General features: G+C 41.0%; 1 protein-coding gene across 2 annotated transcripts in view; it reads right to left on the bottom strand.

The window, feature by feature from the left end:
* The window catches only part of LOC120720430 (protocadherin Fat 4), a 98,685-nt gene that overhangs the window by 33,671 nt on the left and 39,172 nt on the right, over positions 1 to 25,842 (bottom strand). For both annotated transcript variants that reach the window (XM_040010106.1, XM_040010107.1), the window contains exons 2-6: positions 14,216 to 14,347; positions 8,517 to 8,778; positions 7,543 to 7,893; positions 4,213 to 5,135; positions 1,967 to 2,141 (exon numbers count right to left, since the gene is read on the bottom strand). In XM_040010106.1, the coding sequence (XP_039866040.1) occupies positions 1,967 to 2,141; positions 4,213 to 5,135; positions 7,543 to 7,893; positions 8,517 to 8,778; positions 14,216 to 14,347 (1,843 nt within the window). The remainder of the gene's footprint in view (positions 1 to 1,966; positions 2,142 to 4,212; positions 5,136 to 7,542; positions 7,894 to 8,516; positions 8,779 to 14,215; positions 14,348 to 25,842) is intronic.

Genomic DNA, 25,842 nt, shown 5'->3' with positions numbered 1-25,842 from the left:
TAAAAAAAGGAGAAGAAATATTCTGTGTCAGATTTCCTCTCTACATGATGCCTTGTAAAACACCTTTACGCAGCTTGTATGGATGCCACAAGTTGTGGGGGCTGAGCACAGACTTTCAAATAATTGCAGAAGTTTACCAAATTGTGTTCTTCTCACGAGCCAGAACACATTATGAGAAGCACCCAGTGGGCACCTTTGTTTCCAACCATTTCATGACAGATTTCGCCGTTAGCACAACAGAGGGAGAATACAGGAGTTCTCTTAATGAGTTCACATGAAAAGGGACCACTAAAGCAAAAATGCACAGGGACACAGCTCTAGAAATCAGTGTGGAAAAAGACTAGGATCTATTTATAGAATGTATAAAGAAAAAAGCTGAGTTAGAAAGAAAGAAGAAGTTTGGGATGTAGCAGTTTCTCTTAGTCATAATCACGTTTTTAGGGCACAATGGCTGCAGGGAGATTTTCCCTTGGATTTTACATAACAACCATGACACCAGTTTTTCAGCAAACAGACAGTCGAGACGTTTTCTGAAAGAATAGGACGCCTTTGCATAAGAAATCCTCTGGATTTATTTTTCTCTATGTTCTTTATGTTACGACAGACAAAAGCGGGCTTTAACATGTAAAGATGAATGCGTGCGGTTGCAAATGGGTCACGTTAGACGGCAGACTTGGAGACATGTCTGCCCCATCCACCTTCAAACATTTCCTGACAGATAGCGCCTGGGAGAAACATTTCCCTCCACTGACTGAGGCCTCAAACATGTGAGAAAATGCTGCTGGGTAATTTGGACTGTACTATGATTATGGTGTTTTTGATATTTAGATATTCTACCCCAAATCCCTCTTTCTGCCTTGGCATTGTACTGAGATGTCCTGTCAAAATATTTTGGAATTGTTGTCAGGGTTTTAAATATGGACGCAGCGTGAAGGGTACAAATGAGATCAAATCTTAATTAGCATGTTCGCTTTGTTAAGCAACTTTCTCCATGTGGCACAGATCTCACAACAGCTTACTTTGACAAAACAAAAACAAACAAACAAAAAAAAAAAGATGTTTGAGCAGGGACTTGATTTTACTTGATTTATAGACAATTTTATAATAAATATTCTAATATTTCAATGATTAAATGATGAGGTAATGAATATACCGCTTAAGTGTTTTTCAAAACAAGATACTCCAGGCAACACCGAGCCAATTCTCACCAAAGTCTCTGCATAAAGTCAAAAATACACAGCATTATGAACGGTCACATGGTCAATCCAGGAATGAAACGGAACCACCCTGAGACCATGACGGCCGCACCAGAGGAGCTCAGGGAAACATATATTTAACTGGGATACCATGTGATTTGGCTGCAACGGGGATATGCATGTACTCCTTTAACTGCACATTAACTGGCCTCTACGCAATAACAAGTTAACCTTTTATCTGGCTATAACAAGCTCTACCGCGGTATCCAAATAAACAGAGGATGCTATTCAATTGAACCCGCTGAAAAGACTTCTGTGGATTAGGTCAAAAAAAAAAAAAAAAAAACACCCACTAGTTTGCAAGCTAAAAACTCCAGATTGTTTGGGTTATTGTGCCACACAAAAAGACCTCGGAGCAGACTATGAAATCAAAATGCTGTTTGTTGACATTGCTGTTACTTCATGACAATATTCTTTTTCAGCTGTGTTTTGCAGGCTGATTACAAAATATTGCCTGTGCTTTGCTTAAATTCAACAATGTCCATATAGGGACATATGCAATGCTTAGAGCTCACTAGATAAACCAGATCATGGATGATAACTTGAACACGTTACACGTGGAATGAGTTCAGATGTAAACAATTGATTCTGGAATACTGAAACATAAGGCGGCTGAGCCTGCATAAAATAATCTTTTGCTTAAAAAGCGCCAAACATTTCAAGATGCTATCGGCTGCCTTCGCAGCTCGAAACCTTTAATGCAGTCATACCTGAGTCGGTGGCTGTGATCAGAAGGATGTATTTCTCCTGCACTTCCCGGTCAAGCGTCTCGGTCAGGCTCAGCTGACCGCTGGAGGACAGGGTGAACGCGCCTTCATCGTTCCCGCCGCTGAGCATGTAGCTTAGCTGACCATTTGCACCTTGGTCATCGTCTCTAGCAATAACCTGGAAATCATAAAAAAAAAATGTTTATTTACAACAAACGGAAAAAAAATGTTAAAAAAAATACAAAAAGCAAAAGGTGAAAAGTACAAAATGGATCATTCTAAAGTAATTTAAGTTTGTGTTAGTTTTTTATACAAATTCCAGCCATAATTCCAATTACGGTGAGAAATCGCATGATGCTTTTTACTACATTTATTTTTTAGATTTGATTTGCTGTTACTACTATCATGAGAACATTAGATAAAATTGAACTAAGTAAGAACTGAGACAAAACAGACATGAAATTGATAGGGTGGGTTGTGAAGTAGCTTGCAGAGACAGTGGTCTGTGGGCAGGCTGAAACATCTTAAATGTAGGATTTATATAAGATATGTAAACGTGAGGTGCAGAAGGGGAAAAAGATGAGCCATATGCTAACAGATTAGTCAGTATATAAGTCTGTAATTGCATTTGGATCATTAAACTTACTCTATTAGTAATGATGCAACACACACAGAGCCTCATTAGTCAGTATTTTGAACTAAACTTTACTAATAATACTCTTTTACTTCAGTAAACACACTTTTTTTTATTTTGTAACATTTTTTATTTTAATTTGATATTTCTTCTTTTATGTAAGAAAAGATTGTAATTATTGTTAATTTTTCATTATGTGTTTATTATGTGTTTTATTATGTGTTAACTTTTCAATTTTGCAGCTTTATGAGATGAGTTAATTTTAACCACATAATTAAAGCTATTAAATAGCTTCTTATTCCAGGCTTTGGGCACATTATCAGAATGCAAATGAAAGAAAAATACAACGGTAAAATATAAATACTTAAAGTAAAACAGTGTCCCTTTTAAAATAAGATACAACACCTTCTTCTTATGAACGAAAAGCAATAAAACATGTTGACTGAGATTTATATGCAGCTAAATTAACTGAATGAGGTTAGTGATGAATAATTCCTCTCAACCTATATGTCTTGTACAGGATAATGGTAAAAGTTATCTATTTCTGTAAGTTCTGTAAAATTAGGTTCAGGTACAGGTTTTGTGTGTGCGCACTTCCATCAGTGAAGATAATAGTTTCTTGGTCTGTATAAATAATCTTGACATTTCAGTGTGTTGAGCAAATAGACCAGTTTACATGGTTTACAAGATCTTATATTCTTAAAATCAAAAAAAGCTGTTAACAAACTTCAATTTTCCTTTTTTCTAATCCCAGGGAGCTTGATTTACAAAGCTGCATCAATTTAACCCTGTCTGCAAGTAACCCAGCATAACCACGGACCTCACTGAATCTCACAGTTGAGGCTTAATTACCTTCACGGTGTTCAGCGGCACCATGAAGGTAATTGCTGAGGGAAGGAAGATCATTACTTATTCACTTTGTCTAATCAGACTTTCAAAGGGAATCCACCAAGAAGAAAACCAGAGTCACACACTGTGGGCTGCTGTGGGAATTGCAGACAGACATCTATTTAATGGTTTCTAAAGTATAAAACTATTTGCCAATCGTACTTTGCTGCAACTACTCACTGGTGTGCCCAGATGCATTGTGGGCTTTCCTGTGCATGTATCAGTTAGGTATAGCTACATTTTGTGGGTAAACCCACTGCGCCTGGGCCCATAACTGTATCCTCATTTCCTCACTGGGTACACGAGTGAAAGTGCAATTTGCTCTGTCACCGGAAATCTGCATTTCCAGTCCATTTTTTATGTATGGCTCATTTAGTCATCAGGGTGGTTAGAATGTTAATCGTCTCGTCATGCAATTTCGCTGAGTTTCATATTTCGCTGAAATCCTATAAAGCCCTAATTGAGCAGAACAAATGATAGTTGTATATCATTTCTTTATCATTTCACCCAAGTATTTGCTGCAGCATTTAGCAAAATAAGATCACCAAACTTAGTGGTTTAGTGCCCTAATAGCACTCACACACCTGCACTTATTAAGTTAGTTTAACTACTACGAATTTGGTTGAGGCATTAAGCTTGTTAGAACCTTTTTTCACCCTGGAAGACCTTTCTGCGAATTTCACTTAATGTCTTGGCATATAAAAATAAATAAAGCCCAAAAACTAACCTGCAGAATGTTTTTCGGTAGGTTCTCAAGGTTCTCTTGAACATTGACAGTGTAAGGAGAGAGCTCAAAAACAGGTGAGCAGTCATTAACATCCAGTAAAACAATGTTGACTGTTGCTCGGTCCACCCTGGGGCTGCTGCCACGGTCTGCAGCTTGGACCACCAATGAATAGGATGAACGTGCCTCTCGGTCCAGCTGTTTGGCCACTGAGATCACCCCCGTGACAGAATCGATCCGGAAATCAGAGTTGGTGTTTCCCCCAGAGATAGAGAAACGGATCTGCCCATTGGTGCCTTCGTCAGCATCGCTAGCAAACACCTGGATGACATCGGTCCCCGTCAAGATGTTCTCCTCGATCTCGATGTCATAGATATTCTGCGAGAAGCTCGGGGTATTGTCGTTGACGTCCAAAACCACCATAGTCACATCCATTGTCGAAGAGAGAGGCGGTTCGCCCTTATCTGTAGCTACTACTGTGAGCGTGTAGTTGGAAAGCTCCTCTCTATCAAGTTCCCCAATCAACCGGACATCTCCGTCTATTGTACCAATGCTGAACTTGTTACCGAACGGGCCTCTGAGGGAGTACTCCACGTAGCTGTTGGGCCCACTGTCAGCATCTGTGGCTTGGGTCGTGAACACGACTGTGTCCACCGGAGTGTTCTCCTGGATGTAAGTCATCTTCTGAGAAGTGAAGGTCGGTGAGCAGTCATTGACATCCAGAAGAATGATCGACACTTGGGCAGTGCTGGTGAAGCGGGTAATGGGAGGTGGGGCTAGGTCATTTACTGTGACTACCAGGTTATAGAAAGACTGGGTTTCCCTGTCCAAAGACTTCTTAGTTTGGAGGACCCCATCTTTGGTGATGACAAAGTGGCCCTGGGGATCCCCAGATGCGATTTTGTAGAGGAGCTGTGCATTCTGGCCTGAAAAACATGGCAAGATGCAGGTCTTTAGAAGATAAAAACAATATCAGGAAGAAAGTTAGATTAATCTGTTAGATTGTCTGCACCAAACCAATATGATAACTGAAAATACCTAAATATCATCTTCCATGCAGTTACTTCTTTCAAATTAAAAGACCTCATTTTACACTCTGGTTTTTTAAATTGAGTTTAAATGAAATTATTTGATGTGGCCTTGAACAGAAAAGACAGCATGGTGGAGGTCAAATACTGATAACTCTGACTGACATCCATTGTTCTAGATATAACTGTTAGATATTCTCCATGTTTTTGAATCAGGCACTTATATACATTATCAACTTCCATTTCCACAAATTGTGCATGTGCAACAGCTCTGTGCTACTCTTATCATCCGAGTAGACAATCTATTCATGTAAAATGACAGATTGCTATCAGAAAGAAATACCACTGTAACCACTTCCTCAACTGATAGTTTTGGAAAATCCCTCTGAACTGAAATATTTATTTTAAGCGACATAACTACAATGTCTGTGAATGAATGGATGGATGCACTAAACTATCCAACCTTGAAATCTGGCCTAATCTGTACAACTGCCCTGGAAGTGGGGGTTAAAACAAGCTTAAATTGAGCATCTGTAATTCAACTCAACGGGGTATTCATGTGGAAAACGCCGCCACCTTCCCACACTCTTGTGTGCATTTACAGTGTACAAGTAATCTCTTATCAAAAGCTTGAGTGCTACTTCTGAGTTTTGGCTACGCTGTCTAGAGCCAAAGTCTGGGGGTCAGGGGTCAGGGCTTAGGAAGCGCTAACAATGGCGGTGTTTTGTTTTGACAGTGCAGAGCGGCAGCTATATATCTGAGAGGACGACGTGGTCAGATTATGTGGACAGTGGAGAAAGAAGCCAGACTTTGGTTGAGAACTAGGCAGCATATTTCCCAGGAATGTAGGTCACAATAACCACATTAGGCCCGGGTGAAGCGATAATTACAGCAGAGGAGAGTAGCGGTGGCCGTTCAAATACCACACGCTTCTTCACAGACATGAAACCCACCACCTGAAACGCAGAAATAACTCCAGCCGCTTAATCACATGGTGAAGATGTTGTATTTCATCAAATCAATTATGTGCGACTCAAAATAAAAACGAAAAATAAAATGTAGGCTTGAGAGCTTCTGTGTAACCAGCTGTCATAACAAAGTGACAGGCCTCTATTAAATTAATCTACTAAGGCTAGCTCACACTTGATTTATACAATGAGAGTACATTACTGCTTTAAACATGCCCACTGAGCAGCGTTTTTAAGTACACTGACATCACCGGAATACTTCCAGGACTTAACTTGATGACTGTGTTTTCAAGTACAGTTAAAAAAGGCTCATCTTCAGACATATTTATCTTCAACAAGTGCCAAATAGTTCCAAATGTAGCAGTGTTCAAAACATTTAGTGGCAGATCAGTTTTAAGTCATCTGAACTGTTGCATAGAGTGAAATCAGTGCCACAGCTGCACTAGTATTTCTCATTTTGTCTGATAGGTGATTTTTAATATGAAACTAAGCTTACAAGTAATTAAAAAAATATATATAATTATAAACACTATATATGGGAAAATTCCACATTGCTTATTTTAGAAGGGGACCACCACTCTACCTACTGAGGTATCCCTGCCCTTTTGTCATATTTAATATAGTTACACACAATGACGTGAGCAGCGTATGTGTTTATATATACACTACACTATATATACAAGTATATGTAAAATTAATACTTAAATCACACCTTGATTTGACAAACGAAAGAATCTTTACTGATGTAAATCTTATCAATTTTTTCCAAATATTGAACGACATACCAACAATCAGGGGAGAAAAAAATCATCAACCCTTTGAGACCTAGACTCAAAATCACAGCCAAAGTCAAGGTTAAATATTGAAATCGCAGGTTCATCCAAGTTCTGTCATAATGTTGCTCAGTAATGTGTCCTCAGGTGCCTGTTGGATTCAGGTCTGGGGAACGTGAGGGCCAGTCACTGGGATCAATGCCTTCATCATCCTTCACCACTGCCTACATACTCTGGCCACCAGATATTATCCTGCACCAGGAGGAACCCACTGCACCAGTATAATGTCTGACACTGGGACTTTGTCCTACTACCTAACAAAAGTCAGGGTACTGTTGGCTAGCATGTGGAGGTCTGCAGTGCACCTTCACTGACCCACTACCAAACCAGTCACGCTGGCAACATACTGCAGCGCTCATCATAACATCTCCAGACTCATTCACATTTGTGCTCATGTGAACCTGCTCAGACTGATATGCTGGTCCTGTGGTTGGATGAGCTCAAAAGTACTAGTCAGGTGTTAGCACATTACTATATCCTATGTAAATTCTTATATATACATACCATCATCAGCATCAGTGGCTCCCACGGTGATGATACTGGATCCAGGCGGCAAAATCTCAGAGACAGACGTGCTGTACGCGGTAGTGTTAAAAACAGGCGCGTTGTCATTTACATCCAACACATTGAAGTACACTCTGACTGTGCTGGCCTGCCCTCCACCATCCTGAGCCTTCGCTGTCAGAATATAGTACTGCTGAGTCTCGTAGTCTAGCAGACGTGTCACGTTGAAAAATCCCGTCACGGGGTTCAGGAGAAACGTCTCGTCCTCGTCGTCTTCCTCCAGCGAGTAGGTGACCTCTCCATTCACCCCTGAGTCAGAGTCGCTGGCCAGGATTGCTGCCACGATGGAGCCTGTGAGACACGGGTTGTAACACAGAGGCGAGAAGTTCTTTATGGCCCTTTCGAAAAAAACTAACTGCAGGGGGTTAGAGAGAGGTTTATTAATACCAGTGACTCAGTTATTGCTGCGCCAGTTGCTAAAATAACTGATGATTTTTTAATGTCTTGGCCTGTTCTGCTTTGGACTAAAAGCAGTCGCTGATGTTTTCAGCTTACAGCTGAGGCTGAGCACACAGCTAATCATTAAGTGTTTTATTAGAGCTTTACATGAAACATTTCTAAATGACACCCTCATTAATCTTTGATTACCAAAGTTATGCGTCTTTTTCTTGAGAGTTAAGTGGAGAAAGGAGTGAGGACGCGAGGCCAGAGAACTGTCAGTACTGTAGTAAATCCTGCTTGTTGCTGATAGATTTCCATATAAATCAAATATCAGTTACTGTCACTTTGACCCATTAAACTCATGATTTCCCCCTGAAGGAAGATGCACAGGAAAAAAAAATACTACAAAGAATTTACCCCCAATAATTTGTAACTGATGAGCTTAACAGAGAAGTCTAGTCTGAAGGGCTTTTGAATGAGATCAAACATTGCTTGTCTGCCTTTGCAATCTTGAATCTTTAAAGACATCTTACCGGGCACCATGTCTTCAGGGATATCAAATGAGTACGTTGCACGGGAGAACTTTGGCGTGTGGTCGTTCACGTCCTTGACGGTGATGTTCAGCGTCATGTCAGATGACTGCTTTCCATCGTCTGCACGCACCAGGAGGGAATATTTTGAACGTCTCTCCCGGTCTAGTTTCTTGGTGGCGATGAGATCTCCGGATTCAGGGTCGATACGGAAGCTGTCATCTGCCCCACTGATGATCGTGTACGTCACAAGAGCATTGGGACCCTGAGGTTAAAAAGAATGCGATAACACCAAACAACAAGTTAGGATAGAGTCATCTATTTCACTCCAATATGATTTTTCCTTGTTGGGTTCCTAGTAAACCCAAACTCATTACTTGCAAGTGAGGATTTATAAAAACAGTTTGATTTGTTGTGCTGAACCATGATTGAAATTGAAGTTCTTCAGATACAGGAGGAAGACCATCAGGCATCAAAGCAAATCTATCTACTAGGAAATTAGATTGTTTATTACATGTTAGCATGCCATGTCTCTAGGACAAAATATCTGCTTGTCTATCATGAATGAAACCCCTAACATGGCCTTTTCCCACAGAGACAGTCTATAAAGTGGAGGCTTGTGATTTCAAAAAGGCCATGAAGAAGATCACAGATCAAGATAGTGACACCAAATAAAGCACAAGTGGGAAAAAACTGAATTGAAGGGATTACATCTCACTGACCTTCACAAACAAACAAGCTTTGAGCATGCTAACGAGAAATCCACCCATCTTATCAGGACCTTAATGTTGTTGCTTTACCACTAAGATTTTATGTTAAGAGAAAATGTCTAGCAGTGTAGAGAGAAGGAACAGGTTTTCTTGGACGAAGGCAACATTGCTGAACAACACAGAGGACCCCTTTATAAGCATGAATGACACGGAATAATAGATTTTTGGAAAGCTGATAAACCTAAATGGCCTTTTTTACGATTAAAGGTCAAACGAGTCAGAAAAAAATACGAAGAAACACAAGAGCTGAGTGGTGATATTCACGAGAGACTTGCGCTTCCTCTTTGAACTTTTGGGGGGTATAGTGTTCGTCTATAAATGCAACTAATAGATCATCTATTACATCGGACAAGTACAAGCGCCATAACACATGCGATCACTATAGCGAGAGGCTTTGGAATCAGAGACGGGGACTGAATGCACTATGACATGTGAATGAGGCTGACGACAGAGCTTGACGTTTACATTTGTGCTGGGGACAATAGGAGATCAGACAACTGTCTCACTCTGTGTCTTCTGCCAAAAAAGCAAAAGCAACATCAAAAAGCTACTGCTGCTCAGCGAGATGAAGCGAGGGCTCCGGTTACAGTTGGTTAAGAGCTAAGCTAAAAGAGACTCTTTCAGCTATGCCTGATGTTTGTGTGATGCTTTTTGATCCCCTTGGAACAATGGAAAGGCTTATAGGGTAGAAGTGCTGCATTAAGCTGGTTTTTATATGCGTATTGACACATTTACTGCCTAAGTGAATAAGCTGTGTTGAAATAAACTGTATGTACGCAGCGGTGCTTCATGGTAAAATCAGCTGGAGAATGATGTGTTAGTTGGCCGTTGTGGTATAAAGCTCCTCCGTGTTTTACAGATTCAACCTCTCTTTGGCAGTAAAGCAGTCTTCAGACAAATATTTTTGTAAAAATAAAGAATTTCAAGTCGATCAGATCACTGTTTTGGTTTTTAACGTTTCCAAATCTATTGAACAGATAGTGAACTTGCATTTGTTAATATGAACAATATTTATTTATAACTGTTTATTTCATTAACTCAGTGGTTTCAATTACAGTATTATAATGCATATAATTGCATGTGTAAGAAAATAGCTGCTCCCTTATTTCTCAAGGGGAAACCACAGGGAATGGATCTGCATGCTTAATTTGGCACAGATTTTATGCCAGATGCACTCCCTGAGGCAACCCTCCCATTTATCCAGGGTTTGGGACTGGCACTAGGAATACATGAGTCCATCTCTCCTCCTGGAATCAAACCGGATTTGATGTGTGTGTTCCCCTCTACACCACAGAGCCACATCTTATTGATTGTATCCCTCAATTGATTTAAGAATTCTGGAACTTTTGAAAGGTAATCACAGTTTAAATGGCTCACTGTTAAAATGCATGTGGGATTGAACAAACTATTTATACATATAGTACATAGTCAAATGCAAATGTAATGTTTTACTGTAGGATTCTTTAAAGTGATCCTGTCATTAAATCAGTGAACTCTGAAAGGTTAAAAACTTTAAGTGAATGTAGAGGAGATTTTACTGTTTGGCCATGTCTGACAGAAGAAAAACACAAGAAACTATAAAATATTCTCTTCCCTTGTCTAACTTTTTATTTTTTAACTGTCTGCTTTTAGGCACAAGGCCTAAAAGCAGACAGTTAACACGCAGAGTCAATATAATCACAGGGCTAACTTCTCTTACTTGCTCTTATCTCTTTCCCATGGCCTGTTTTTTATGATAGATAAAAACTCTTATTGACGTCTTATTGACCTCGTCTCTCATTGCATTACCAGACTTGGTCTGAGATCCAGGCCCAATAAAAAATGGGGGAGTTGAGGAGGACGGAGTGAGGTTCTGCTCATCGAAGGACCCTGCTGTCATCAATCAGTGGCTCCAGATCTGGCAATCTCATTAGCCACCTGGGCCGCAGTCCGGAACCCAACACCATGGTTTGCCAATTAATTTTCTGATAGGGTTCAAAGGCAGAGCAAGGAAGGTGGGAGAGGCCGAGATGGGGGTCCATCTAGGCTTCAGTCCAACACACACACATACCAACAAAAACTATAAACACATGCATTTAAAAATAGGTTTATTCTCTTTTAAAACTGTTTGATTCTCCTGAACAATCCCATGTCTTTCTCTTTTCGTAAAATCTTTACACGCACTCAAACACACTCACATCGACACTGTTCGCCCTCTTGACCTCCACTCAAGAGTCTGACTACTTTACGGCTCTCCAAAGACACGGAGGGTTGTTCGGAGGAAAAGGAAAAAAAAAAAAACGAAGGCTGGCCAATTAAACAGCAGCATTCCAGGGAGCGAAGCGCACCAGGCAGGGGCAGAAGGAAACTCATTTAGTAGATGAGTGGCTTTTGGGAGCACGCGGTTCCTATGAGAAGCGAGAGGTGCGAAGCAGACAGCGCCAGTGGGGATAGCAAGCTTCCTGTATGCAACAGCACCAAGACAGCAAGCCAATCATAACATAGACTCTTGGAAAACAAGCAATGTGTTGTCACTAACAGCTACAGATACAGAGAGGTAAGGATGACCCAACAGTCTGTGCTGCTGGTGTGTAAATCCATTCTACAAGCGTGCAAAATAGCCAGAAATCTCCTTGTTGTGGGTTTTCAGGCCTCTGGAATGCATTACGGTTCACTTGGAGCCTGTGCTTCCTTGCGGGGATCTCTCCTAAAACCCCCATTGTTGCATTTTTCTTCATTAATAAAGTTTTTTTCTTTTTTTTTTTTACCTGTGACATATTTTCCACATAAGGTCAGAATTCTAATAAAATGCTCACAGTCTCTCCAAAAGCACAAATGGCTGCATATTTCTTTTAAATGAGGTGAGAAACATTCTCAGAGAGGCCTAACTTGCATTACACAAAAGAGCAGCGTTTTATATTGATTTCCTTTCAACCCCACTGCAATCCCCTCCTCCTTTTTTGGGGTGGAAATGGGCACAGTGAAAAGCGGATGGGTAGAAACAGCATTTTAATACCCTCACACATGAATCCCACATGTAGCGCTGTTAAATTGGATGGGATCATTATGATGTCTGAATTCAGCCCGTCAGCTGGCCAACAGCTTGCACTCTTGGCTACTCTGCGCTGGCTCACACATGTGGCTTTCTCAACAAGAGCTCCAATGCGTTCCGTACGCTTAGTGTCAGCGCAACTTAAGTTTCCTGCGTAAGGATGTGGGCAAAAGCTTGGCTGGCCTCATATCTGGCTCTGAGTGAGAGCTGGAATGAAGCACAGGCTTCTATTTAGCAGCCTATTCATGGCAGCGCTGAAGTTTGGAGTAAACATCACTAGAATCTGTAATTCCTAAAAAGGCTCCTCTACATTCTCTTTAAGTGCTTCTTTTTTTCATTTGAATCCCTGCTTGGAAGCGAAATGTGACTTCTCTTGAATTCAAGTTCTTTAGGTGGGTAATTCAAGCACGGCTCATATGCATATGCGTGCTTGTAAGAATGAACTCTTAATTTTCTACAAATTACCGAAAAGCCTTCGATTTCAGCTTAAGCACCACAGGTCAGGCTTCTCTTAACTTCAGATATGTGGAAAAAGTGAACAACTGCACAATTTGATTTCAATACCATATGCTAAGCCTTTCAAGATCAAAACTGTGAATAGTTTGGAACTGAAAAAAGAAAATAATCAAATAACGTCCTTAAATCCCCCTACTGAAAAGACTGACTTGCCTCCAGGTCCGAGATTTACAGTCAATATAGTATTCTGACAAAAGAGAAATGGCATAAAGTGGGACTTTGTATGACTTTTCTCACATTCAGAGCAAAGAGATGGGAGTGAGGTAACAGCTGTGCAATAAAAACGTGTGGCCTCATAAGTTAACATTAAATCTGAGTCCATATTCCTGCGTTCTAATCTCTCGCCCCTCTATGGCCCGAGTCTTTCCACTCACTTCAACTGTGTCCTTTGGCTTTGGTGAGGGACCGCAGACCTTTGAGATGCCGGCAGGGCCTGCTTTTTGCTCGCGGCAGGATTTAATGTCCGTATCCTGCCGAAAGCAGCCAAAGATGGAGCCTTTGACTAATTCAGAGTGATACTGCTGATGTAATGTGAACTACGGGGACCGCGGAGGGACTATCAGGATGACAGGACGAAGAATCAATCGATGTTTCTGCGACACCAGCGGACTCAAGACATCTCAGATAACATCAACATTTAAGGGTGAAAATGAGCAGACTCTAAATGTGCGTGTGTCTTAGGGGAAAGCACATTAATTGCTACAAAGCAGTGATTTATGCTTTTGTGGTAGTGCGTAAGAGTTGAGGCAGGCAAGGATGGTGCTTTCCCAAACTGTCTTGGCTGCTTTGTGTCACTGTGTGGAGTCGCGAGCACGTGCACATCTGACCTTGAACTCAACTAACGCTGTACCCTACAACAGGCAATTCCCTATTTTTATGAAATTTAATCAAATAATTAGCAATATCTATAGATGATAGTAAAAAATACAATTTCCCACAGCTAAAGGCAACATCTTTAAATCACAGCAAAAACCCAGAAAATTGACAATAATGTTTTTTTAATCCTGAGGTAATATACTGCTGAGATTTTCCATATACCAGGTTATGACTTTTATTGCCAATGACAGCGACTGTAAAATTAAGAACTGCTGTAAAAATAAATACTACCCTTATCAGAATAATAATGAACTCACAATCATAATCAATCAGGGACATGCAGTCTAGACTGTTTCCATTTCTTTTTGCCTTGAATATTTGCCATTTTAGTATGAAAATGGTCAACTGACAACGATGTTAAAAAAACATTTGAATTGTTAGTGGTTTTGACACTGTAGGAACAAAAATTTAGAGCACGTTTTTAATTCAAATCGCTTCCAGGATATCTATTCCGAAAGCGGTGAAGTGGAAAACGGGCAAAGAAAAGCACAAAGACACCGAGCCATTACCTCGTCCGCATCCGTGGCTGTTAGCTGCATTATCTTGAAGCCATCTCCAACGTTTTCCTCAATGGTCACGTCAAGAATGTCATTAGGGAAAACGGGCGGGTTGTCGTTGACATCCTGCAGCGTGATCTCCACCTGTGGAGGAAGAATAAACAGCACACTTTCCATTAAAGTACTGCCAACCTGCTACAGTCTGTCTGCAACAGCTGTTGAGATCGCTGTAAAGAAAAAAAAACACGTCTGAGTCGTCTCGGGTTTCAGAAGATGAAGAAGCTGCACTAGCAGGGAAATTTATCATTTTCTGGCTCCACGGGGTATAGAGAGGAAAAAGTGTGAAATTATCAGCTGCGAGTCTTGCCGTGAAAGCTTGCAAACAAGAAAGCCTGAATTTTTCTCCCATCCAAAGTTCGTGTATTTTTCGATCTACCAACAGAACAAGTCACATCTTAAACAGACAGAACTATATAACTGCTCGAGAGTGAATGCTCTATAAAAATGTGATGATAAATATAGTTCAAAGAAAAAGTGAATTTCTGAAAGTTGGTGCTGCTTTAGGTGCGACACCAACCCACGATAAGCTTCTGTAAACCAACATATCTAGAGAAGTGCATTGTGGGTCTATGGTAGACCTCATATACCCCACTGTCACTGGAGCTCATGGAAACTGTATCATTTACAAATTGACTTGAGGCTCTTTTCCGCAGAGACGCGCAGCAAATGTAACAGTAGAGCAAACTAACTGCAGCGCAGGGATTTTCACTTTCAAGTCTTACAAACCAAAATAAACACACATTACAGTAGACCACGGACCCCCCATGTGGAAAAACGTTGCCCCCCCACACTGAAATACTTGTTCTAATAAATTAAATCTAATACAGATGCGACAGTGGGAAGAGTGAAACCTATGATTAGATCAGTTGTTTATAGAAATTATACGATTTCAAGTGAATCAAAGCGTCCTTTGCCTTTTGCTCATTCACTCAAGACCATGTGGAGCACAAACGTTCTGTGACCACACGTGGAGAACCCTCTGCCACCATCCCGGCTTGCAGCTAATACTCCATGTGTGGACGTCCCTTTCAAGAATGTTTGTTGTTGTGCTTTTGATTGGACAAGTTGTTTGTTCATAGTAAAGGAACTCTTGAATTGATGATCTTTTATGCTCAACTTAGCCAGCACGCGCACTGATAAAGCTTAACGCAGATGATAAAGAAGCAATCGGTACTCCATCGATAATTCAGAATGCTAACCGTGAGCCAGGTCTTCTTACAAAAAAAACTGAATGAAATCCAACAAGGTAGAAGCAACAGACATGCACATTATGGATTTTCAGTGGTTTGTGCATCTAAATAAGTTTACTGCTTTGCTTTCAACCATCTATGGTATAGGAGCACAGTATGAGCAGTCACATGACCCCGTTTGTCCGTCTGAGGGGGAAAGTGGAAACCCTGGAGACAGTGAGAGTGACACATTTATGGCTTCAGATGTTCTGCGTCTAGCGTGGTGATATTACATTTCCACTCGCATCCCACAACTTAAATTGCCATCCCTTCCACCTCATCTACTAACCCAAATATGCATTTCAAAGCCAGTAAACATGGCTCGCTTTTGAATCATAACAGACATTTTGCTGCGCATTCTCTGTTTATTGCTTCTATAAATATGGAAAAGCCGTGTTTAAATTCTCCAGTGATAGGATCTCCATTAATGTTGACAGTGATTATGGTAATTCTTGTGCCAGGCATCACTGTAACACACACGCGCACGCAGCGAGGCATTACTGAGATGATATAAAGAAGTGGGAAAAGAACAGTTGTTAAAAGTCTACAGTGGGTGCAGCATTTTTTTTTTTTTTTTGAGGTAACAAGAGTTTCCCAGTGGGCATTTATAGAGCAGACAACAGGCCTCAAGGCCGTATGACCACAGAGGTGGGGGGCTTAAACACAGCGGTCTATTCATACTGGGCTATTTACAGGAAAAGCGGCCTTCACATGTCCCACAAATCTGCTTTGCAACCAACAGAAACAGGAAGCGCTTCATAACAGCTGCCACTGACGCCTTTTGGGAAAAGTTTAATTAAAGTTGACCCAGAACAAAAAGCCTGATGGGGGATATGGCTGAAATAGTGTCACAGCCTGACTGAATAAAATACTCTTCTGCTGTTCACTAATGTGACACCGCGAGGGCAAGTCTGAGCAAGGTCACAATTAGAATGATTCCAGTCGCTTAACACTGCCTGGATGCCAGGATGCTGTCCACTTATTAAACCCACTCTGAGTTGGTGTCTGTCTGTCTGCATGAGTGGAGATAATTACAGAAGAACAAGACAGATTATGTCCCGGGCACCGGCAATACAGAAGTCTCATAAACAACCACAATGACAGCGGCTCTCGACTCAACTTGCGCCCGAGCCGAGGGACCGGGGCAAAGTCAACAAACAATGAATATTTATCTCCAACCCTGTGTGTCCCCTTGATGTGTAAATAATGCAAGGCCCACTTCTGAGGAGTGAACTAATTAGGGTAGAAGTGCAGTTTTGAGAAATAATTACGCCTTTTGCTTCCAGTTTGCATTACCCGGGCTCCCACGGGACAGCAACATATCAAAGCGCTCTGGTGAAAAATTCATCGGAGGAAGAGGAAGCGAGGTCAGGAGAGGGAGGCTGAGAGAGGCAGGAAGAGAGGTTTTGTTCCCTCTACCTGTCTGCTGCTCATGGCGAGCAGGCGGTTAACCCAGACGCCGTGGCCCAGGCAGGTGAAACACATTAGTTTACAAGGCAAAGATTGTGTTTCACGAACTACTGTTTCAAGTTGCAGGTGCTGCTAACTGGCTGCCAGAGTTTTATTATTTATGGGGAGGTATGAATGATTCAGGTGTCAAGCGGTTCCTGAGCGCTGTCGATTATAAGACCGTAAGTGATGGAAAGTATTTGTCCGAGAGCCTGAGACCAGAGCTCAGGAGTGATAAATTCATCTAAAATTCCCAGAGCTTGTATGATGCATGCAGAAATGACAGGTGGAAAAATTTAGATGTCTGAGCTCATGTTATGTAATCAAATCTCTTTTCTTGCGCATAAAGTTCAAATTTAAAGAGTAAGTTCACCTTAAACCACAAGAGACGTTTTTCTCACCGACCTCTGTTTTGATTGCGAGTCCAACACAGATCGAGTGAATGAACTGTCAAATTTGCTTTTCTTAGAGCTTTAAAATGATATATTTCAGTATTTCAAAAGCAATGTGTATTTCTAGTACAAATGTCCCTGTTACAATATAACATTACTCTTTCTACCAATACAGAACACTGGGGACGATTAAAGATGATGAACTGAAACTTTAAAAATCATCACAAATAAAATCTGCACAGTATTGTGCAAAAATCTTGAGCCACACCTCATTTCTTCACATTTTGCTACGAAAATGGGAAAAAGGTGCAGAGATTTATTGAAGCATGTGGGTACATACATGGAAACAGAGTTTGTACAATTCTGATGAGCTTTAAAGTCAATATTTGGAGTGACCACCTTTATTCTTCAACACAGCCTAAACTTTCTTGTAATTTCTTTAAGTAGTCCTTAAGTAGGATATTCAAAGCCTTTTTTTGGGTGTTTTTTGTCCTGTTCTCTGTCAACATGATAGCACACTGTTTCAATAATGTTGAGGTCCGCACTGTGGCGAGGCAAATCCATGACTGGCAGTGTTCCACTGCAAGTGTTTTCTTTCAGAAAAGTCTAGAAAACTATTGCTCATGACCACTTTACACTAAATCTAAAAACTATTGCAAAGCAATATATCAAAAATGCATAAAATCAACAACTTGGATGGCTTGTAAATGAATCTTACCATATAGCTGCCTAATAGGTGAAGCCTAACAAACACCCAGCAGCTAAAAAGGCCCTAACTTTGGGTCTTAATAAATTCTAATCAGTCATTTATAAGAAAAAACTTCAACCCCTATACAGTTACTATAAAGAGATAAAACAGCCATAGAAACCCAAACTGCTTTTGGCATAAGGTTGTAGACATGCTTATTTCTGCTGTACATTTGGGAATTTTAACATAGTGGGGGTCGATTGACTTTTGGAGTGTGACATAAAGTGGAAATACAAGGAACTGCAGCTTCTGGCATTTCCATATTGCTTCAGTTTCTCAACACGAGAGGCTGCCTCCAGGTACCAACACTCCACATTTATCCATCTTTAGAAATACTTGCTCGTAGATTAAAAGCAATATCAAAGTAAAGGAATTCAGTTCAAGCGTAACAGCATATACCAGAACACGTCTTCGATTCCACCACATTTTATTTTCCACAATGAGAAGGAACCAGTTGTGGTTACAGCTGGAAAAAAAAATATATCTATCACCTGCGTCCTTGAATGCCATTTTCACCACATCTAAAAAGTGGAAGTTGCACAGGTTTTCATATGTTTCCCACTTAAAAAATCTCATACTTGCTCTCTTGCCAGGTCCACTGCAGACAGTCAGACACAGGCAGGGGGGAGATTTAATGTGGAAGCAAAAGATGTATTATTTGAGTCCGGTCCCATGTACACTGCACACACATTTTGTCAGTTAGCGACTCAGTTGTTTTTAATAACTAGTAGAGAGTCTGATAATTAAGTGAGCAATGGTGTGCATTAAAAATGAGTAATGCAGTGCATGCTTGCTCCACTGAACGCCACGAACCTCTGAGTGAAAAGGGTGAACTTCACATCATTAGCACAAACGTTTCTTCCAACCTCGCTGAAAAAAATGTGACCTCTGAGTGCAACTGATGCAACAGTTGGCCTGTAAATGTTGAGATCATCTGATCGTTAAAAAAAGTAGAAAAAATTGCTGGAGCTGGGTGCGCCTCCTGCTGGAAATAATCATTTCAAAATGATTAAATGTCTCATTAGATGCTGTTGACGACTTGGGGTCAAGGGTTGGGGGAAGCACCGACTTCCCGTGCTCATTATACTCGGCCTCTGAGATTGAACGATTCCACTTTGCATCATCCGCTTTTCACTGATGTGCACGAAGATCAACTTGGGCCTAATGTGTTAAAAACTGGGATCACAAAGCAATCCAAAATACTCCACTTCATCACAGAGTCTGAGCCAGAATCATACGCTGTTAAAGTTATTCAGGCTTTTTTGGCAGAGTCGAAACTGTTAAATTGGACAAAGAGATTTTTGCAAAGCCATAAAAGAGTTGACACTAAAAGCCTTTGATTATGATGACGTGTAAGAAATAAATAACCAAAATGAATTCCATCGATGTTTGTCTCTTTAGAGCGACGTGATGGACATCTGAGGTTCTGTTTATCTAACACTTTAGCTGGTGTAATGCAAGAACTATAAAGAGTTGAAGGTTGGTACAGCTCGTGGCGGTTAGCTGAGTATTTCAACAGAAGCTGAAAAATACTTCAAGTGTTGCGTTTCCAAAAAGGAGCAGAAGAGTCATCAGTGAGCCTTCTCATATTCTGAGAGGTTACATCCCTTCCAACCACTAACTGGGAAACCTTTGAGGAACCACACCCAGGCAGGTCAGTAAGGACATCTGAAACAATTCCCACAACTGATTCGACAAAGCATCAAACTTCCAGGAACTTCGAACTAACTCGCAACATACTGGAAAATCATGGAGTCTCCACACTTCCTGCACTATATAAGGGGCACTGTATTGTATGAAGGAATCTGTCATCTCTGAACTGAAATGGATTACCGACCATCTAGAAAAAGCCCAGGCCCGTGTCTGTGTTTGCCTTACTTAATCTGAAAACCGTATGGCATGATCCATGTGCATCTGATGAATTCCCTGCTATGTATAAAGAGAAACTGTAAAGAGGACCTGAATGATAGAAGGCCACATTCAACATGATACATTTCCCGCAGCTCTAGAGACACACAGACAAAGACCATCATTATTTCACTTCATCTTCACTTCCTCCTCTAGCTCTTCTTGTGGTTATTTCAGCTGTTTAGACAGAACATCGTAGACTCTTGGCTCCAGATTTATGGAGCTAAAGAAGTCATGAGTTCTGTGGGTCAAGGATATTGGTAAAAGTGGTTCAGTCTTCTAACAACAAAAGGAAACACAACTAAATAATTAAGACAAGGTCAAATGGAGCTCTTCTGTACGGCTTCTTTAACACGTGTACAATCACAACTGGCTCCATCTGTCAAACAAAGGCCTGCAGAGTAATTCATCTTCCAACCGCAGTCATCAAGCTCGGCAAAGTGCATGCGCGCCCTGGAGACAGGAATTTGCTGGAGATGGGAACGTGCCCGGGAAAAAGCAGACAAAGCTGGATGTCAGCCAAACCTCAACGCACAGTGTAAGGGAAAAGTCAGGATACGATCATATCCCCCTCAAGTCCCCCCTAAAATTTTCTGCAGTCCCATGAAAAAAAGAAAAAAGAGCAACACTAAGGAATAAAATGAGAGACAAAACAACACAAAAAAACCCAGGAGAGTCTGCAAATGATCAGAGAGCACCTCGGCCATAAGCAACCAACAAGGGGAGAGACGATGTTGGACAAGTGGTTTTAATAAAAGGGATCACTCTGCTCTCGGTGGACCACTTCACCAACTGTTAAAAGATTGTTTGTCTACAGCAGGCCTCTTCAAGCCCCCTGCGAACTCTTGCCAAATGAGGTTCCCTCCAAGTGTTTCGAGCGGAATATACTGTATAATCCAACAGAACAAATAACCTTCCAGGTCATGTGGGCCAGCGTATTGTTTCACCCAGGCTCTGGGCCATCTTTGCACACAGCAGAGTGAAAAAAAATTGTGATGGATTGCTATTTTTAATGGTCTTGTATCCGGCTGCGAGCAGCGCATACAGGGGTTCTTCTTCACTATAAACAGCCATAACTCTTTCTCCATTATTCCTACCTGGGAGAGTTAGATGGAAAGTTTAATTAGACCTTGCGCAAGATCAGAGTAGAGACAAGATTTCGCTCTCCTTGAAGCTGGAGTACAATTCAAAGCCATCGCTGAAATTACCATAGCCTATTAACTGCAGCGCGTTCTGTATCCATGGATTAAAAGGTTAGAAGAACATCAAAACAAGCATTTTCTCCTTCTGGTGAGATGAAAGTTAAAAAACAAAATAATTAGCCTATTTGTGAGAAGTATGCTTTGAAGATATAAGAGAAGAAATGTATTTTGTTTTTATCAGTTGTCTGTCTTTTTGAAGGAGTTCTTAAAAATGGAAGGAGACCATAATGGCCGCCTGTCTCGGTGTTGGTGCCACTGACTCTGCGTGAGTCTATGGCCTTATCACTCTCACTCGCTCTCGCTACAATTACTTCCAATCACGGCATTCAAACCGTGCAGACCATGGAAAGCAGAGCAAATGAGAAACACAGCACTTTGTTACCCCTAAAATAGATCAAAAACACAACTATGTTCAGATTTTTAACCATTTCTGGGACTGATTTCTGTAAAAAAGCCATTAATTATTGTAGAAATGGCTCAACATGCCTAAAGCTTAATAGAAAAGGACTTGTGACCAGTGACTTTTTCATCAGCCTCAGTATCATTTCTGGATACTTTGCACTATGTTTCAGAGCAAAATAATGCATCTAGTCCTACTGTTTACTTCTTAAGGGTTAACATACTGCTTTGTTTAAAAATGCTAATGACAGCACATTTTTGCAAAGGGTAAGAGATTTGAGAATATTTCCCAGCCTGTGGATGAGCTTGTAATCCATAAACTGATTTAAAATAATGGAAAAACAAAGCTTCATGTTTCATCCCGTACTGTAGCTGCAGTAAAGTCAGATGCTTTGCCACAGATTAAATTCTTTAACAGTAATGAAGTCAGAGTCTGTGCCAAATGGATCACTTAGAACATCAAAAACAGGGCCTACAAACTACTACATAAACTACTTAACACACCTAATGGGAAGGTTCTTCAGTAAAGGCTCTTGTACATTTTTTACTTTAGATGAACAAACTATTATTTCAATGCGGTGCTCAAAAAAAGGACCAAGTAATATTTTTCTCTAATAACGCAAATTTGCTTCAATATGTCTGGAGCCGTTGGAAAATTGTTCCAAGTAATGCACGTAATCACAGACCTCGCAGTAGTGGGATTTTTACAGATAAATGCTCAATCTGAGTGACATACAGTAGATATCAGGCATCTTTCTCTAAAGCCAGCGTTGGTTTCCAAGACTTCTGGAAGGTCTGTGCGAGGCTTTAAAGACCATTATGGCATCAGTTTCATCGTTACTGTCACCCACTGATAAATGCATAAGATTTACAGGAGCTGAGAGAATGAAAAAACACATTAACGAAGGATCTCTGTTTGGATTTGACCTAATTATTAATAAATCAAATCTGCGATGACACTCTCCCCCTTCATCCCCAATGCAGTCTGCTACTTCTGAGGATAATTAAACAATTAGCCTACGCTAATGATGTTTAGGACTGATCAGATTATCTGTCCATTAGATCTGATTTCCATCATGGTGACGTGTTGGAAGAAGATGAAAGGAAATTTCCCTCCCAGACGTTTCATCTACCTGTTTGTTAGTAACAGAGCATTTTGAGATGTATCCCTCCACTGACTTAGAGGGTCTATATTTAATAGTATTATAACTGTTTTGCAAGTAAAGTTACAAAAGATTAAAAAAAAAATCAACTGAACGAAACACAAAAAAGTACATGAGTGGAAGGGTCAGGAACATAAGTACACATATGGTTTTGTGCGTGTTTATGTGAGCGGTGGTGTAGAAACCGGCTTTAATCCAAAACAGGACTTGGATTGTTGTGTGAAAAGCTGCAGGCACCCCCTGCAGCCCCTGTTTATGTGAAAAAGCCCTGAAAACATTAGTGCAGAGGAGCAGCAGAGTGGGGGTAGGTAGAGTGGATATATTTGTGTGTGTGTGAATGTGGGGGAGCTCTAGTAGTCAACTTGTGGCTGACCTGTGCTCCAGGAGGAAGCCTGACTGCCACCCAAGGTCCTGCTGATTAAATGAAAAATAACATGGTAGCTTAAGTGATAATTTGGAACAATGGGCGGACGTTTAGGTTTCACATTTTGATGGTCTTAGATGTTTCTATTCTTGTGTGATGCTTAAATGTAACGCCATTTAGTAAGTTGAAGATAAATATGGGGAATTTTCAGTGTATAACACTCTGGGAAATCTGATTTTCCTTCTTACCGAGCATTGGATAAGATACACACTGCTCTCACGTCTGTGTGTTACGCATGGAGCCTGAACCGGGCAGCGGTTAGCTGAGCTGACCATAAAATGGAAACACAAACTGAAATGTAAAAACGGCAATTTGTGGTTTTATGGGGAGTTACGTATTGTAACTACAAGCAAGTTTATCCATCCACCTAGGACTTCTGTTAGCTGCATAACATCTGCATTCTATCAAAAAAGACCAAAAAACGGGAAACGACCTAAAAAAAACAAACACCTTTCTTAATGTATATACGTTGATTATATCAGTGTTTCCACCTGCTCTCGGTCTTAAAGCTAAAGTATGCAAATTCCTGGAAAAGTCATCTGTATACCAAATTAAGCTAAATGTATCATGTCCTGTCGATTATTGTAAAAAAGGCACAATTTCAACACAAAAATATCACACAGTAACTCATCCCACTTAAGCCTCAGCCTCACTGTAAAATCGACTGCTAAAAGCCATAACAGTGGCCCCTTTGCCCTCTATTCTGATTCTACTGACCAGATCATGTAATAACATTAAAAAAATAGTGACCACCAGTTGCCCAGTGACCACACTAATAAAGCTCTTAAAATCACAGCTCCACGTCACATATTCGACCGTGTTATTCCTGATCCTATAAATACCTTATTCCTATTCCTGCTTCACTGCCATGAAATGTAATTTTGGTGTATTATACATCTGCCTCGGTCATTTAGGCCTCAGCAGGAAACAGCTTGGCAAGAAAACCTGATCTGAAGACATTCTGAGGGGTAAAAGGAAAAAAAATTGACGGAGAAATGTTGATGAATTTAACATGAGGTGGTGTAAAAAAAGTCTTCTGCCAAATAACTTGACAATGAGGGACAGTTTCCCCCTGCTGAAGCCATTCATGGAAACGGGCTGGAGGGCCTGGAGACAGCTCTGGCTCTCTTTTCTTCTTCTCACTCACAGATACAAACACGGATGAAAATGCAGACTCTGCACCGATCACACAGGAGGCCGTGACATGCTCATTCATACATGCGTGATGGCCACCCTTCCCCCCTTTATTCCGGACACATACCTCCGCTTCCACACTACATAGAGGTCTTACAAGGCCTCACATGTTTAACTCCCTATTATTATGATGAAGATGGGCCTTTTAGAAGTACCATCCATCTTAATTAACAAGCCATTTGTATGCGCTTCAGCCCCCACGACAAAGCAGCATGGGAAGAAATCCTGTGGCCAAAGACGAATTCTAGAGCTCTAAGACATCATTAGTGGATTAAAAAACAAAAAAAAAAGAAAGCCTTTAACGGCCTTCCCATGTTGCCTGCATATTTCATTATCTCCCACTGTTTGTGGCAATTCCCAGTTTCATCCTCTGGGTTTTTGGGGCTTTTTTAACCAATGAGCTCCAAAACTTTCTCCATGCAGCGAGAGCCTTGCTTCTCATTCCTTTAAAGTTCAACATAATTTGAGGCACTCTCCTCTTGATTTACAGCCCGGCCTTAACATCACTGCCTTCGCCGTCTGTAAAGTTAAAGCAACTGACGTATAGCATGTCGCTCTGCGGCTACCGAAACGAGTGAATATAATTTCTGCCTTTAGACGCCAGGCACGAACAAACAAACGTCAGCCTCGATATGATCTGTTTTCTCTCACCAGTTCTGAAGCTACGGCTCACAATAAGAAGAGCCGCTGAAAGATCACTATGTTAAAGTGGCGCCTTTTTAGCAGATGCCTGGCTTTCGAAATGGTCACTTTTCTGGGTGGTGTGTGCGTCTGAGTGCATGGGGTCTTCCCATAGGGCCTATGTCTGGAAAACAAAAAGGAAATGTCTCAAAAACAGCCTTATGGGTAATCTGCCTTCACAGCCATTGCTTTCTTCTTTTCTTTTTCTTTCTTTTTCTTTGTCTGGCGGCACGCTTGAACGCAGCTGAATAGCCAAGAGACAATTCGTCTCAATTCTGCTTTCAGGACGCCTACAGAGGCTATTAATTGTCAACTCATAAAGGCCCCATACACGCCCCATGTGAGAGGAAGCACCTCATACTCTGGGACTCTTTTTCTCACTCTCCTCGTCAGTTTTAGCTGTCTCTACTATTATCCATAACACCTTTAGGTTTTCTCTAGGGTTTAGAGGGTCAGAGCACGAGGTCAGGAGGTTATTATTAATTCCTCTGAGAAGTTGCATTGTGGGAGCTCTTGGTTACTCTGGGGTCAAAAGCTCAGTTTAGTACAAGGGTGTCATTTGTTAGTTGACCTTTCTTGCGGCTCTGACAAGCATTTTGTCGATCGGGGGAAAGACAAAAAGGATAGGGAGAGCGCATGACTTCTGTTGTTCATTTCTATCACTTGCTGCTTTAAATAAATCCTCCAGACTTTTACCTCAAAAAAGAGACAGACTGCCCAGACAACAGGACTTGTGGGTATTTGGGAATTTGACAGAAATAAATACTCAGACAACAAAAGAGCAATGCTG

The sequence above is a fragment of the Simochromis diagramma genome, unplaced genomic scaffold, assembly GCF_900408965.1.
Source record: "Simochromis diagramma unplaced genomic scaffold, fSimDia1.1 OVJJ01000585.1, whole genome shotgun sequence".
Classification (NCBI taxonomy): domain Eukaryota; kingdom Metazoa; phylum Chordata; class Actinopteri; order Cichliformes; family Cichlidae; genus Simochromis; species Simochromis diagramma.
This window is presented reverse-complemented; position numbering and strand designations above follow the sequence as displayed.